Genomic DNA, 17852 nt, shown 5'->3' with positions numbered 1-17852 from the left:
TGACTGGAATCTATTAACTACAGAAAGGAGGCACCCTGAAGATTTCCTTCTGCAGAAAGTGGAAGCATAAATATCTAGAGGCAGCAAAATATGGAACCCAGCCTGGATGCTGGGAGCAATGTTGTCTGTGTCCAGCAATGGGTGTCCACTAGAGTATATCTTTGTCATTCATTATTTGGGCTTCCTGATATCTTTTAATAACATTCTTTTTTTCCCTGAAAATGGTACAGTAGATTCAATTGTTTACAATAAAGAACTTGAGCTGATCTTTCCCCCCAAACTGATCTTTATCCACTGTGCCAAGGAATACCACCACTATCTATTTGGGTGTATGAGCAAGAAGAATAGATGTATGTTCTGGGCACCTGTCTCTTCTTTACTTCTGTATCTCATGCAACACCAATTCTTGCTGATTTTTTAAATCTTATATAGGTTTCAGATGGTTGCTTCGCATCATCTCCTTCATCTACTACCATACTTTTAGATACATACATATACATACTGGAATGCTGCAGGTGTTTCGTAACTGATCTCCCTTATCCATTCTGCACATACCCCATCACCCATCTATTCTGTGTGGATGTAGCCAGAGTGATTTTCCAAAATCTGACTTAACACAGCAACCTCCACCTCCCTCACTTGAAATCTTTTTTATATCTCTCTGTAACATGTAATGCAAAGACAAACTCCTCTTTGCTCATAAGACCTTCTTGGGTTTTTTTTTGTTTTTTGGTTTTTTTTTTTTTTTTTTTTTTTTTTTTTTTTTTTTTTTTTTTTTTTTGCTTTCTGCATTTCTATTCTCATCTCCCTCATTGTCTCCACACTAGCCAGACTTTCAGTCCTTCTTATTTAATTATAATCTGCCACACTCCAGGTCCTTTGCCTACAGGTTTCCACTGCCTGTTTCTTCTCATCAGCCTAGTACCTGTCATTCTTCAGATCACAGCTCAAAGCTCATTTTCCTAGAAAGATCTTCAGGCCTTTTGGATGAGGTCATATCTTTATATTATATGATCCCATTGCCAACCTCTCTTTTATAAAGGTTACCACAGTTTTATCTTGACATATATTTGTTGATGCTTTGCTTGTTTGTGTAATGTCTTATCCATGTGGAAGAAACCCCATGAAGGAAAAGTACTAAAATGGTATTTACTAGAGAATTTTAAATTCTTGCTTACTGTGTTTTCCATGCAATTTGAAAATATTTGAATTATATTATTTCTTGGTAAACTAAACTTCTTATTCATTTTATAGTCAGTATAATATAGAAGCAGAAGGTTTTAGTATTAGATATGGATTGAGTTTTGAGCAAGTTACCTAACTTTCCTAAACCTGGCATTCTTCTGTACTATAATAATTTACATGTTCAGTATCTTTCTCACTGTAAGGTTGGGTAATATTCAATATTTTTTACAGTTTTATTCAGTTCTATTAATTAGTATATTCCAGTTAGACTCCAGCACCCTTTCCATTAACGGAATACCTGCCATGTGCAGACCACTATGTAGAAAGGCGTGAGGAGAGGCAATAGACCTTAAGAAGTTTACTATTGAGTTTGGAAAATTCTACACATTATAACACTATAAGGTAGGATATGTGAAATTTGTGAATGGCCTACAAAGTTGTATGGTCAATTATAGGAATTCATGGAGACGGTAGAAATTGAACTCCCTGGAGAAGAAAAAGAGACTACAGGCCTTCAAGCAAAAAAGAAGGGGTAAAACAAGTAAAGAATGCATATTATAGCATTATGAATTGTGAGTTCATGCTTACAAGCATTTCAAGATTTCTGTGGATTACATGTAAGGATTTTGAGTCCCAGATGGGATATATTGCCTTATCTGTGTCTGGGCATGAAATTGTGTCTGGGCATGAAATTGATTCTTCAACCAATAGAACTGTGCTGCATCTAGTGGATTGTAGATCACCATGATTGGAGTAAGCACTGACAGTTCATGGTCCTCGCAGAGTTTACTCACTACTTGCAGGTCTGTTTTTAAAAAATCACTTTCTTTTTTGAAATCATGTAAAGAGTTCTTAGGGAAATACATGGTTTTACTATGGTTAGAAGAAAAAACATGTTGGAAACATATTCTTACTTCTGGTTATTCTCAAAGTAGAGAAATTTGATCTTATCCTGAGTACTTAAGGTGTTTCCAGTTATTTAAACTTGCTCAAAGTGCATTTCAATAGTAATTGAATGATCTGAAAATCAAAATTTTGGAATTATTAAAATTCTCTCTTTTCCATAAAAGAAAGACACTCCCTCTTTGGGGGGATGCTGGGAAACACCTGTGCTTGATTGTTGGTCAGAGTTCCCACTGTTGTTGTGGCTGAAATTATTTTCTATTTTAGCTTCTACAGTACACCCTAGAGAGAAGCTTTAAAAAGTTAGTGTGGGAACTGTAACTCTACATAGTTTCTCAATGTTTGTGTTCATGCACTGAGCCTTAAGTTAGCATTTATGGAAACATTCAAGTACAATCCTAAGTTGCTCTGAGGGCAAAAAGAGCACTTTTGGAATGGAGGTCACTGCATGATGCAGCTTTTCTGCTTGTGTGTAAAAGGAATGTTTTGTTGGAAGAATATCCTTGGGTGATTATATTTGCCAAGAGGAAGTTGAATTAATTGTGTGGCAACAGTCAGAGAAGAATTTGTATGCTGTTTCCCCTCACTATTAGCTAATATGGTATTTCACAACCAGTCAGGTGTGTTTGTTTGTTTGTTTGTTTGTTTGTTTTTAATAACAGCTGGATCAGAGACAGAATAGGTTATCCTAGAGTACAGTGATAGGATCCAGTATTATACTTTGCTCTAGTGTTGGGAACCCCTAATTCCACTAAAGCTACCTTAAATTAATGCAGGCTCAGGAGAGCCAATAATTAATTAATGGGTCTTGTGTTATTTTATTTTATATTAAATTCTTGAATTATAGATGATGAACCATCTTGTGACCAAAACCACCAATCTCTGCATTTGAGGTGATGAAACCATTCTCTTTTACCTTTTTAGTTCCTAGGCCTCAGTTGATTTTCATCATATTTGGATAGTTTACAAAGCTACTTGGGGAGATAGAAAATAAATATAAACCCTACCACCCTGCTCTTCCCTCTTTTTTTCTTATCTTTCCATATGTTATATTTTAAAGTGTAAACACTTTGTCTTTCTGTTCTTCCCTCTTTTTTCTTATCTTTCCATATCTTAGATTTTAAAGTGTAAACAGTTTGTCTTTTTCTCCTCTCACTTGGACTCTCTTCTTCATTTCTGTGTACTCAGTTTCTTACTTTTTCTCAGATTTTATCCTCTCATTCTCTTTTGGTTTTCTTTTCCTTTGTCTTGGGTTCTAAGACAGGCACTATTTTCAAAAACAAGTAGACAGATTTTTGGTTCAGATAATACTTTGTAAACAACAAAAAAGTAAAAACATGTTTTTACTTTGCTATTTCCCATTTCTATAATCCCCACAACAATCTTCTCAAACAGTATTTTTGTTATATCTAAAATACTCATCTCTTCTGGGCCTCAGATTCTCATCAGTAAAATGATAGAGGAGAGGTGGATGGTTGGGGTGGGGAATGTCAGAGCCAGGCTGTGGAATCAGGTCTCTGACTTCAGAGCCTGAATTCTTAACCATTTCACAGCTAGGAATATGCTTTTTTATGGATGACAGTGGAATATATGTTATTCTTTACTTTTGGGCTTTTTACAAAGCATCTTTAATTATAGTTAGGAACTTTAGTGGTCCTTGTAGTTTGATAAAGGAAGCAACTCCTTGGTTTGCCAGTTAAGCTGCTCTTATAGCTTGATTCTCCTTGAACCTGAAAACTCAGTTGAGAAACTTTGCTCAACCTTAGTTCTTCTGTAATTGACCATTACTTGCCAATTGTTTATTCAATAGTAGTTGTTATCTCTTATTAATGTTGAGGGAAAATAAAGCCGATTCTTCCAATATATTAAAATAAAGTTTTGGTACCTTCACACATACTGAGATTATGGAGTAGAGTATATTGACCTTGGAAATATCTATTTATATGGAAATATAGAGCACTGTACACTCATTCTGTACTGACCTTGAGTTCTAGCCTTCTATTACTAACAGGGTTATAGTATAGCCAGACAAAAACTTGGAATTGATAGTATGATGTTTAATCTTTAGGCAGTTTCCAGAGACAGCAGGCTATACAACCTTCTCTTACCTTTCACTGTTCTTTCCAATTTGGGTTCCCTTGAAAAGGCAAGTGATGGTTACAAAATTGGATACAGGACAAAGACTTCCTTACTTTTTGGGGTAATGTATAACTCTGATTATTCTTTCTGAAGTTGCTTTTCATTTTAGCAACTGCTTCTTAAAACATCTCATTACCACATAACATAAAAGCTATGTAGGGTGAGAGCCATGGGAGGAGTGCCAGGATTTCAGAAATTGGACAAATCTTAGAACAGGAGATCTTAAACTTAGCTCTATGGTCCTTTTCGGTTGTCAGTTAAAGGGGTATGTGTGTTTCTGGGGAGAATGTTCTAGATTTACATGAGATTTCAGGAAAAAAAAAAAAGGAAAGTTAGAAAGGAAGGTTAGAGAGGCATAGAAGGAAAGAGCTGGAAGGGAAGAGTTGACCCACTGGGACAAAAGGGATTAGTAGGTGGTAAATTTACAGAAGGGTTGAGAAAGGTTAAGTGCCTCTGAATTAGAAGATTTTGAGTATACTACTCCTTAACATTCTTACCTCATTTTTTACCTTTGAAAATGTTCTTTACCTACATTTCCCAGTTTGGTTTTGTCTACTGTCTGATGGAGAAAGGAATGAATATCTCCAAAGGAACAAATATTAAGGACCTGCTTAATCAGCGTTCTTTGGCATGTCTTGGAGACAATCTCATTTAGTCCTGAGAGTGGAGCTCCGGGATTGAAGGATTTCAAGATAAGGAAACTAAGACAGAGAAAAGTTAAAGCTAGGCAGTTCAATAGATGGGCTGGAGGTAGGGAAAACTGGAGTCTTGAAAGACCCTGGAGAGAAAAGCACAGCGGATTGTAAAAGCAGCCTTTTCTAAAGCTGAGGCAGACGATATAAAGTAACACTTCTAATAATCATACTGCACAGGTTTTCTGTGTCATACAGAGGAAAACGAAAATTTTGGTGGTCAAAGTAGGGGCCAGGTAGATTCACGCTTCTACTTTCTAAGATGTAGGGGATGGAGGTTCAACTATAGCACAGTGTTTAGTCCAGCCTGTAACTCCTGACCATGTAGCTGATAAACTCCCTGAGGAGGCTAGTCTCCCAAGAAGGATAACTGTTGTGCTAATTTTATGTGAAACCTTTTTAGTGTTTTGTGGTGTCTGAAAGTTTTAGAAGCTGTTCTAGATTCGAATCTCAGTTGGATACCTAGAACAAATACAAAGCCGTTACTCTCAGGGATTAGAAGAAATTTTATTCCTGCACAATGTGAATGAAGCAGTTTTATATTTTGCCAAGACAATGGAAGGCACATTTTAGGGAAAGAAAAGTTGTTGGAAAAAGAATTCTGCTAAGATGCAAGTTCAGTCCTGTGTATTGGAATCTGAGGGACAAGTTTACTTTTCCCACACTGACATTTTATAATGGGTGTCTCAGTCTGTCTTTTAGAAACAAACTATATGATATAGGGAGTGAGCTCCATTAGAAGAGAGGCATAATCTTAAGGCAGAATGTAGAAGTTTGTGGAATTAATAATAGACCATGCAAAAAAGTGAGGGCACCTATCTCAACCTTACCAAAATGGTGGAATCTTTTCAGGAATTAAGATTGAGAACACTGTTGGTTTTTTTTTAATGTTTATTTATTTATTTTGAGAGAGAGAGAGAAAGCAGGGGAAGGGCAGTGGGGGGGGGAGGCAGAGAATCCTAAGCATGCTTCATGCCATCGGCGCTGAGCCCCACATGGGGCTCCATCTCATGAACCATGAAATCATGACTCAAGGTGAAATCCAGAGCCAGCTGCTTAAGCGACTGAGCAACCCAGTTGTCCCTGAGAATATTGTTTAAAGTCATTTCAGTTTCCACGATTTTTTTTCCTTTTGTTTAATATTTGAAATAAAACCAATACAGTTACCATTTTTGAGATTCTTTATTTATTGTTTGCTTTCAGTTGAATTCACCAAAAGTTTACAGGTGCAAAAAATCCCTCTTTTAGGTCCTAGGTGGAAAAAAAAGTTTCTGATCTTTAGAAGTTTACACTAGGGCTGAGGAGATGCACAGGTAGATATTGTGTATTTGATAGATAGGAGAGCATTATTGAAGGGCTATGGATATGCAGAACAGGAAACACTAATAAATAGTGGTCGGATTTTGTCATAAAAATCTTTCAGCTTCACACTGAATGCTCCAGATACTGTTCTAGATTCTTAGATGAACAAGATACATGAAAACTGATTTTTTTGTGCCGTTTTTCACTCAAGTAAACAAATAAGCAGTAAGTTGCAAGTGCTGTGAAGGAAATAACAAAGAATACACATTAGAAAGAATCTTAGAAGGAACTACTTTGGTTAACAGACAAAGGAGTGCTTCACCAATAAATGTTGTTAGAAATAAGACCTGAACAATGAAAATAATCCAGTGGAGTAGAGAGTATTCCAACGCGAGACAGTCATCAGATTGTATTTTTGATGGGCAGAAGGAAGCCCACTATATCTGGAGCATGTTGAGTTAGGGAAGAAGGGGGTAGGAGATAATGTGAGAGAGGAAGGCAGAGGCCAGATTATATTGAAGCTGATAGGCTTGCGTACAGAGTTTGGATTTGCTTCTCATTGCAATGTAGAGATGAAAAAGATCAATTGTATGTTTTGAAAAAAATTAAGCAGGTTGTCTGTAGAAATCTATTGTAGGGCTGCTAGTGTGGAAATCTATTAGGAGTGGTTCTAGTCATCCTCCTGAGAGATGATAGGAGTTTGATAAACTACTGAAGATGAAGGGAAATGGATGGATTGAGGAAATAGATTGGAAGTAGAGAGGGTAGAAATTGCTAATGGGTTACAAGAGGCAAGTAAAGGAAGGGGAAAAAATCAAACTGATTCCTAGGTTCTTAGTTTTAGTCACTTGGTATATTATGTTGCCACCTAATCAGATGAAGAAACACGGGGTGGGAAGAAGCTTGAAAAAAGGTAACGAGAAGCTAAAACATAGAAAAATAGGGCAATGGCACTGTCGTTAGCACAATGGGAATAGCAACAGAAATGCGTAAGAGACATTAATTTTACCACAAAGAAAACCATCATCCTGGATGGGCTGGAACCCCCAAAACACAGTTTCAGTTGTCACTCTTCTCTCTTCCCAGATATCCTGATTACTGCTTCTTAAACTGGCTGGGCATAGAACTATATTACCGTATAGTGTCTCTGGTTTTTCCACACCAACAGTTTCTGGCCTGTTGTTTGTTTGTACTAGGAAAATCTCACTCAGTGCCAAGAAAGAACTTTTGCACATTGTGTTGGTGCTTTGGTAGCTATTCAGAATGGTCTTCAGAACACACAACAATTCTTATTAGGGTAGAATATTAAGCCTTTGGACTTCAACTGGAACTATGTCCTTGGTTATCCTTGGTCTGGATCACTTAGCCTGCATAATCATGTGAACCAATTCCATGTAATCTCTGTGTGTGTGTGTGTGTGTGTGTGTGTGCGCGCGCGCGCGCGTGTGCGCGTGTCCTGTTGGTTGTGTTTCTCTGATGACACCTGACTGATACACCCTATATATTGGTGTACAAAAATTCAGCATTTTTGATTTTCATTCTCCAGCCATCTATCATTCCAGGAAAAACTTTCATTTCATTTAGTACATCTTTATACCCTGAAGAGACTGGATGAGTGAAGTAGACTCAATATAAATAAAAGCACTGATAATATTCTCTTTAGAGCATAAAGATAAAAAGAATTGTGTATATTAATATATATTGTCTCTCTGCATGGGTCCAGGGTCCCTAAGACCCTTTTATGGATCAACATGCTCAAAACTATTGGCATAATAGCACTAAGATATTGTTTTCCCTTTTTTTGTCTCTCGTTTTCTCATGAGTGTATGGTAGAATTTCCCAGAAGCTACATGATAGCTGATATTACAACAGATTGAATGGAGAATTAAAAACAAGAATGAAGCTGTCTTCTATTAAGTCAGACAGGAAGGAGATTTGCAAAAATGTAAAACAGCGCTCCCTACATACTATTTTTTGTTTTGAAAAATACAGTAATTTTCATAAAAACATGTTATTTAGGTTAACATATAATGGATTTGTTATTGTTAATCCTAAAAGAATTAGTAATCTTTTTTGAGACTTCGTAATTTGAATTTCTCATATGGTCAATATTGACAGGTAGAGCTCACAGAAACAAAAGCTTTTTGATGTCCTGAATAATTTTTAAGAGTGTAAAAGGGGTCCCGATACTAAAACATTTGAGGACCTTTGTTTTATTTGAGAGTTTTTCATATACACAAGAGTGGTTCTCATAAAAATGTTAAGTGCGTCCTTCCAAAACATTATACTCTTTCATCAAATGATTCTGTCTGGAAACAGCATAAACCAGTTTCAATTGTTTGTTTCATTTTTGCTGCTGTTTGACATCTTCTGATAATTTCTCTCACATAAAGGTAAAACTGGTACTGTCTCAGCAGTTATATGTTGTTATATTTTGAGAGCTAGTCTGTGTCTCCCTCCCCTTTATTCATTCATCCAAATAACCTACTAGCAAGTATTTATTGAACTTCTACTACATATAAGGCCCTTGTTCGATGCTGTGCCCATTTGCAATTTGTTGCTTTTGCAGCTCTGAATCCACCCTTTAATATCTACGCTGTGATAGTGGAGCTTGACCACTTAAGCATTTCTCCTTAATAGCTAGTGCAGTGTTGCTCTATGTAGTTTGTCACACAGTGTTTGGTAGTTTGTTGGTAGCCGGTCCCGAAGGGATTTTAGCAGGAAGGTGTTTTAACTCTTGTTTGAATTGTGCTTCTATTTTCATTTTTTTCATGCTAATACTGAACAGCTGGCAGTTTCCCTGTGATGTGCACAGGGCACGCAGTCTCTGTGTGCTTGTGGCCCCAGCCCTGGCCTGGTGACCTTGCCGTGGCCCTCTCAACATGCACACAACACACCCCCGACCTCATGCCACCCTGATGCATGGGAGTGTGTCCTGCTTGGGTACTAGCTCTGGCCTGAGTGACCCGGCAAACTTCTTCGCCATCCATTATGCTGCAAAACTACGTCTTCTTTAAGGGGATCTGATTCTGAGTAAACTCCCTCCCTTTTCCACATTTTTTTCCTTCCTTGGGTATTGTGGTTACTCTTTAGGCTTCTCTTTACACCTTTAGGGTTTCTGCATCTCATAGTTTATACTTGTTATCGTATACTTTTGTTGTTTACATTTTCTGTGTGGCTTCTCTCTTCTGATGGGACTCTGAATAAATTAGCTTTCTATCCCTCATCTGAGGGAGATAAACAATACCCATATAAATTATTTAAAATTTGTACAAACGCAGTCCACAATTAAGGGCCACAACTAGAAAGGCAGACCGTGTATCAGAAAGCTTCAAGACAGGAAGAGCTAAACATGCACTGGGGGCTGAGGAAGGTCAATGGGTCAGAATTGGCAAGGGGTTGGGAGGAGGGGACGCTTTCTTACAGAGGCATGAGCCTTCTTCTCCTGGAGAAGAAAACTGGCATGGTATGGGGAGAAAATAGTGAGAGCTCTGTCAGATTGGAGAAGGTACCTGGTGAGAAGTTGTAGGAGGTGAATTGGCAAAGGTGCTTGGGGGCAAGTTCATGGAAGGTTGTCAGTACCAACCAGAGAAGTGGACATTTCTCTCTCAGTTTAAAACTCTTTAAAAAAAATTTTTTTTAACATTTTATTTATTTTTGAGAGACAGAGACAGAGCGTGAGCAGGAGAGGGGCAGAGAGAGAGAGAGGGAGATAGAGAATCTGAAGCAGGATCCAGGCTCTGAGCTGTCAGCACAGAGCCCGATGCAGGGCTCAAATTCATGAACTGTGAGGTCATGACCCGAGCCGAAGTCAGATGCTCAACCGACTGAGCCACCCAGGCACCCCTCTCTCAATTTAATTAATAGGGCACATTCACTGGATTTTGAATAAGAATTGACTTAATAAAATATTATGTTAGTCTACTAAAGGATATAATGGAGTTCTGGATGAAGTATGGAAACCTATTTATCATTTATTATATTTTTTTCAGTTAATGCTATTCCTGGACGTGTATCTCAAAGATAAAATTTTCATTAATATATAAAATTCATAGCGCATTATTTATTCATCTAGATATTAGACTATGGCATTTAGGAAAATGGGACTTTTTTTTTGGTTATTCTTTTAAGTAAAGACTGCATTTAGTGTAAGTACTCACTGCCCTCCTTTAATGAATTGAGGTAAGAAGTTTCTGATATTTGTATTGTGTTTTCTTGAAAGCCAAGGTGCTGTTAATCTGTAGGATGCAAATAGGATTTATTTTTGAAAGGCAAATAGCTATGTTTGTTTCCTAAATATTTCTCATTGTTTATTTGATGTTACTTAGGTAAGATAGTATTCACATAGTCTCTCTTTCTTTTTGTAAAGTACAAGTCTAATGCATGTTCATTATAGAACATTCAGTGAACGTACATAAAAACAAGAAAACAGAAGACATTTATAGCTCCCCTTGATAATATAGTTAACTACTTGCTATATTTTCTTTTGTTCCAGTCATATGTGCATGTTTATGTGTACATAAATGAACACATACACAATTGTATTTATTTTACATATATATATATTTTAAATTATTTTAATATTTTATAATTGCCTATTTTACTTAGCATATTGTGAACATCTTCCATCCAGTGGTTTTAGTAATTTGTTTTTAATTACTGCATAATTATTCATCAAACTGATTTACCATAATTTTACAAATTGCCTGTTATTGGATGTTTAAAATACTTTTGTTTTCTCTATTGTATTTATTTTAAGTTTTGAAAAGATTTTTTCAAGTAATGTCCACACCCAATGGGCGTCAAGAGTCGTGTGCTCTACTGGCTGAGCCAGTGAGGTCCCCTGTTTTTCTCTTTTTTAAATAATATAATGATGAGATGGATATCTTTTTTTAAAAACTATATTTTTGTACAGAAACAAATTGTTTATCTAATTTACATTCTTCTATTTGTCATCACCAGCAGAGGGGATCTATCGCTTTTAAGGTTTTTGATTCTCATTGTCGAAATGCTCTCCAAAAAAGTTACACATAAAAAGAATATTATTATAAGCTTAGTTTTTCTTTTATGTCTTAAATGATATATTTGAGAATTCCGTTGCTCAAGAGAATGTAAGGAATATTTGTAAGGCCATGTTAAAGAAATTACATCAATTAAAATTTAGTACATAATATATGTATGACACAGATGTTTCATTATTAAGTCTGGAGATAGTTAAATCACAACTAAATAGAACTGAATGCTTATTAGAAACCTGAGGGATTAGTTAGCTGGTGACAGAACTATAGTAAATAAGCTTAAATTAGGACATAAAGAATGAGGAAAATGCATGTTATAGAATATTCTGAAGCTAAGTGTTGCAGCCAGTTATTCTGGGAGACTGTAGAAGTAATTTTTAGGAGTTGATAAGAATAGCATTGTGTTCTATATGTTTGGGATGATGGAAGTAACTCTTATGTCAAATAGGCAGTTACCTCCATGGTACCTGCTGGGTAAATTGCCACTGTATGAAATCACTTGGCAGAAGTATTTGATTGGCTTTTTGGTGTTATTGCTTGCTTCTTCCTTTCTGGAACTGTGCAATAAATGCATATTATTTCATAACACTCGGAAAATGTAGCAGTAGTCAGGTAGCATTGTAAGAAGCCTATTTAGCAAGAACATTCTATGGAAATGAAATATCGGCACTGAAAAAAAAAATTAACTTGTCTTGAAATGCTTGAATAGTTTGAACAAACTTTTATTTTGTGACTTTTGTCTTTTCTAATGATCAATTGGTAATTCCTATAAATTAATATACTGTGCTCATCCCATTTCCTTAATAAGAACATTATCATAGCTTAAAAGTGCAGCTGGGTAAAAATTGCTAAATGGTCTTAATGGTAAATATCACACTATGTAATTAAGATGTATGACAAAGCATATTTTATGCCAAAGCTTATTTTATAATGGAAGGAAATAATGATTTGAAAGCCTGTAAGTCATTTAGAGAGTGCTACTTTGAAATTGACAATCAGAGGTGCCTGGGTGGCTCAGTTGGTTAAGCGTCCAACTTGGGCCCAGGTCATGATCTCACAGTTGGTGAGTTAGAGCCCCGCATCAGGCTCTGTGCTGACAGCTCGGAGCCTGGAGCCTGCTTCGGATTCTGTGTCTCCCTCTCTCTCTATCTGCACCTCCTCAGCTCATGCTCGTACTCTGTCAAAAATAAATAAACTTAAAAAAAATTTTTTTAAATAAAAAAAGAAATTGACAATCAGGAGGCATAATTGATGAAGACTTGTAAAATAATTTAAATCTACTACTGCCATCATATGTCACTGGGGAAAAAAAAAACAAAACTGATCTAGCATTGGAGAAGTAGGTCACATGTTTGTGAAGAAGCTGAAGCCCCAAAACATTAAATAACTTATCTAAGATCTCATGCCTGGTTTTAGTTAAAAGTGATTAGTAGTCTGCTCTGCTTATGGTGAGTCTGAAAGACATCTTGGCAGATCAGGCATGGACCTCAGAATGTGAGTATAACCAAGAATAGAAACATCCTGCTTATATAAATTGGGTTGGGATCCAGGATATCCTGTTCAAAAAAAAAAAAAAAAAAAAAAAGACATAATTTCTCCAAAAATATACATGACCAATTTATTCTGTTAATGTGCATGCAATCTGTGAGAATCAGGAAGAAAAATTAAAAGGATTTCCAGGTTATGAAAGAAAATGAAAACTGACAAAAATGTAGTGAAAGTAATGTCAGTTACTGTCACTAGCGTAAGCTTATTCCATACTTTGCCTGATAACTGATAGTGTCATCATGTGAAATCTTTACAAGAGTTCTGAACTCTAGAATGGCAATTGGTCAGATTTGAAATTTTGGTTTCTTAGGTAGTAAAAAGTCCTCTTACCTACCATGATTTGAACTTGCTTTTGGAGTTAATTGAACTAGTTAGACTGGTAGTCAATGAGTATTTGGTGTGTTATGTAAAAATTACTGTATTTTAGGACAGGAAACAGGGTTGATTGGTCAGGAAGAAAGGTCCAAGTGTCTTCCTTTTAATACTGGATTCTGTAACACTACACCTAATATTTCTGGTTAAAATGAAATCCTAGGGGAAAAATTATAATAACATTTGTGTTCTACCTGAAATGTGACAAATAGGTATATTTCCATTTTGGTGATAGGTATAATTGTTAAAATCCACAGTGACATGAAAAAAAAAAAAACTGGTGTTTTTTCTGCAGAGGTCCTTGGACTACTAGTAGTAGCAGCTGATGTATAAGACCCATTTTTATACTTAGTGCTAAGACTGTTTTTGAGGGGGGAACTGTGATGTTGGGGCTCCTTATGCCCTGTACCTCCCTGCTACAGACAACCAATAAACATTTATTAAATTAAAGGGAATGGACTTAGACTAGTATTTTCAAGCCAGGTTTCTTTCTGCTCTAGGGAGCATATGCAGGGACTATGGCAGAATTGGGGCCAAGAGCAATGGTGATTAGCTGAATGCTTGGTGGGCAAGGCTCCAAGTAGGCAAATCCACTATGTGTCGGATTCTCAGATCTAAACATTTGACATTTTCAACTTCTGTCCTCAGATTTACACTGCAAAGTATCCTTATTCCCTGAACTTAAGTTCAATGCGGTTAGTACGTTGCAAAAACCCCACTTTTATAAATGATGATCTGGGAATCTGCAATCAGAAGTGATTTTGTCTGCACTCTAAGTTAACCCATCTCTTTGCAATGGTGTTATGATAGGGAGAAGGAAGCCTGTACCCCCTATGTAAACCAGGCCAGTAAGGTATTCCTCTTGTTCGTTTGCTTGTTTAGTAATAAAAGATCTTTTTTAGTAAGACTGGAGACTTTTACGGTGGGATCTGGATTTGAATCAGGCTCTACCTAGTCTATTTGACTTTGATAAGCTACTAAATGTACCTCAGTTTAGTAATTTATGAACAGGCTGTTTCAAAGAGTAATGAATTAATGCGTATTATGTACTTTGAACAATATCTGTTACTAAAAATTGAATTCACCTACTTACTTGTTTGATATCTTTCTATGGATCCATTCTGGAAGCCAGTCTTTCTGAATTAAATTTAATGCTCAAAATAGATTGGTATTATTTTTAGTATTTCTTCTGTTATTAGATATTCCCTTTTGCTTACATGTCTATTTAGCTTTATTATATGTAATGTCATTTCAGGTTCCTATATGATAGTGGACTCTTCAGATCATGACCCTGGAGAAAAAGCCCGACTTCAGCTGCCTACAATGAAGGAGAACGACACTCACTGTATTGATTTCAGTTACCTGTTATATAGCCAGAAGGGGTTGAATCCTGGCACTTTGAACATATTAGTTAGGGTGAATAAAGGACCTCTTGCCAATCCAATTTGGAATGTGACTGGATTCACGGGTAGAGATTGGCTTCGGGCTGAACTAGCAGTGAGCACCTTTTGGCCCAATGAATATCAGGTAATCATCTGACCTTTCCTGGTTTATGCTTTAATGTCATTGGCTCTCACTGTGTATGTAATACTTAGAGAAAAGCACTAGCTCATTGGAATAAGAGATGATCTCTTTCGCCCTCCTCTAGCCCTATTCTTGAGGAAATGTTGAAATACATTGGCACAAAACCTTCAAAGTAGAGAGAGCATTTCCACATACAGAAAAAAACGTAGTTTTAGTGTCAAAACGTGTTGGTTGTTTGGCAGCGAACTACTTATTAACGCATACTTCCATGTGTCTGTTCAGGAAGAAAAAGTCTTTTTGATTTGAGTGCACTTTTCAAACTGGATTGGTTTGCTGACTTCCTGACAACAACATTTAAGAAAATACATAAAATAGTGTTTCATGAATTATGTCATCTAAGGGGGAGGCGTTTTGAATAATTGTTTACATTTTTGTCAGTTACATGGAGTTTAAAAATAAGCAAACACAAAAAAGAAAAGTCCACATGTCTTTTTTTTTTCTGCCAGAAATACTTAATTTAATTATGATTAAACCAGGTAACAAATGATATCAATATCTACGTCATGTGTTGTGAGGCTGATTTTATATGGTTTAACAAAAAAAAAAGATCATTTACCAGTTTGGAGAGTTGTTCGTAATCTTCTCCATTAGGTTCAGTAGATTTCCCCTACTTTTTGAAACATTGCCTTATGCCACCTTGTTTTTACTAAAGTAGAGTTTTAGTAAACCATTATGATAACCAAAAGAAATCCAAAGAGGATTTCTGCCTTTAAAAAAAAAAAAAAAAAAAGAACAGGAGTGGCTTATTTTTATTTTTTTATTATTTTTACTTTTTAAAGTTTATTTTATTTTTGAGAGAGAGAAGGAGAAAGTGTGAGTGGGGGAGGGGCAGAGAGCAAGAGGGAGAGAGAGAATCCCAAGCAAGCTCCACAGGGTCATCATGGAGGCTGATGCGGGGCTCCTTCTCATCAATGGTGAGATCATAACCTGAAATCAAGAGTCAGACACTTAACCAACTAAACCACCCAGACGCCCTATTTTTATTAAACATTTTTTGTTTATTTTTATTTATTTTTTTGAGAGGTAGAGTGCGGGCACACACATGAGCAAGGAAGGGGCAGAGGGAAAAAGAGAGAATTGTAATCAGGCTCTATGCTTAGTGTGGAGCCCCATATAGAGCTCAGTCTCTCAATCTCAGGACTAGGAGATCATGACCTGAGCTGAAATCAGTAGTTAGACACTTAACTGACTGAGCAACCCAGGTGCCCTAGATTTCTGTTTTTATGAAAAAAGGTGAAAAATTAAAATAGCACTCAGACTTCGTTTTTGCAGCTAGCCATTATGGAAGCAGCACACCACCCAGCTGCGTGAGGGGCCCCACCAAGCTCCTTCCTAGCATCTTAGCATCAAGCCACCATATCTTTGAACTGTGTCTGTGAGCATCTGTTCTTTATCTGAATTTATTTAGTGCATCTGTTAGCAAGATGTGTCCGAAGGTATCTGAAAAGGCTAAGAGATTATTTTTGGGTCTGGGAACACTCAAAATTTTTTCCATATAAATTAGTGGTAATGGCTTCTTCACTTTATCCTGTTTAGGTTTATGAAAAGTTTCATGAGAACCCTATATTTTCAATAGCTGGGGAACCTGCCCCTGGATACAGAAAACCAACTCTTGAAAGTTTACTTTTATGTTAGGTCTTTAGATTTAAACTTCTAAACTTATAAGTTTAGATTTAAACTTATCTACATATAGATATACATATATACATATAGATAGATAGTATATTTTATTTTGATCCGTGAGTCATTTATAAGCTAAGAACAGTTTCATTTCTGCTTTTTAAAAATGAACATTTTTGGGGCGCCTGGGTGGCGCAGTCGGTTAAGCGTCCGACTTCAGCCAGGTCACGATCTCGTGGTCCGTGAGTTCGAGCCCCACGTCGGGCTCTGGGCTGATGGCTCGGAGCCTGGAGCCTGTTTCCGATTCTGTGTCTCCCTCTCTCTCTGCCCCTCCCCCGTTCATGCTCTGTCTCTCTCTGTCCCATAAATAAATAAAAGATGTTGAAAAAAAAATTTAAAAATGAATATTTTTAAATTCAGGTTAAACATTCAGGTTAAACTTGTCTTTATTCTTGGGGGAGGGAACACAATACCTTGTTTTAATTGCTTTGTCGTGTGTTGATTTTTCTATTTTATTAAAAAGCCTCTTACTTCCTAGGTATGGTTCCACAGGTAAGGTTCTTTGTTCAAATTTATGTGTCAATTGGAATTTCAATGGATTTTCATCAGGTACTAGTTGATTCCGTTATTCCTGAACTGAAGGATGTTGTTCTTTGGTCTAGGAGAGCTCTCTGCTTTTCCAGGGCCCATAGCTCTAGGAGGGCTGCATGTGGGAGGTGCATGGCTGAAAGTGTATGAAATTGATGCTAACTCACTAGCAGCAAGATCAGTGGGCTCATCTCTGATAACAGTGGGTCATCATTGGCTGGGTCACCTTCACAACGCATTGTCATTACACTGACTTCACTAGAAACTGTCATTGGAGCTTAACACTGAAAAGAAAAAGCTGATTTAGCCAAATAGAACTGTCAACGGATTCAGCCTTCTTAAAATAAATTTAAGCCCAAATAACAAATTAGTGAAATTGTCAAAAATTTGGTTTCTGGAGTCAGCCAGCCTGTATTCAACAGTGTTTGCTATTTGCTATCTATATAGATTGTTCTCTAAGGAATCAAATTGTTAGTTATATCTTTAAAGGAAAACATAAAAGTGGATTTTGATAAATCCAACAAATAATATATCTAGGTATCATGCTAATGTTCCTTCACAACTGAGAAATAGTATACATATAATTACCTTTTCTTATTTTTTGCAAGATCTGCCTTTGAGTCATTGATACTGGTAACATTTTCTTATGGCACCATTTCTGCAAGGTTAATTTTAATGTGGAGTTACACAATCGAGAACTGGATGCTTCTTTTGTTCAGTCTTCTTTGCATGACAAAGCTCCTTAGGTTATTTTAAGCAAGCTATGCAAAAAGTGCCTGTGGAAGTTCCAGCCTGGCCAGTGAGATCTTTCTGGAGAGCTCTTGTCAGAGAAAAAGATTACTACATAACTTGGAACTTATAGGTAAATGCTTCTTTCTTGCAGATTGAAATTTGAGCAATA

General features: G+C 36.6%; 1 protein-coding gene across 2 annotated transcripts in view; it reads left to right on the top strand.

Annotated features, from left to right (window-relative positions):
• The window catches only part of PTPRK (protein tyrosine phosphatase receptor type K), a 425704-nt gene that overhangs the window by 59465 nt on the left and 348387 nt on the right, over positions 1 to 17852 (top strand). For both annotated transcript variants that reach the window (XM_049652962.1, XM_049652963.1), the window contains exon 2: positions 14415 to 14686. In XM_049652962.1, coding sequence (XP_049508919.1) covers positions 14415 to 14686 — 272 coding nt within the window. The remainder of the gene's footprint in view (positions 1 to 14414; positions 14687 to 17852) is intronic.

This window comes from Panthera uncia, assembly GCF_023721935.1.
Source record: "Panthera uncia isolate 11264 chromosome B2 unlocalized genomic scaffold, Puncia_PCG_1.0 HiC_scaffold_24, whole genome shotgun sequence".
NCBI classification, from domain to species: domain Eukaryota; kingdom Metazoa; phylum Chordata; class Mammalia; order Carnivora; family Felidae; genus Panthera; species Panthera uncia.
This window is presented reverse-complemented; position numbering and strand designations above follow the sequence as displayed.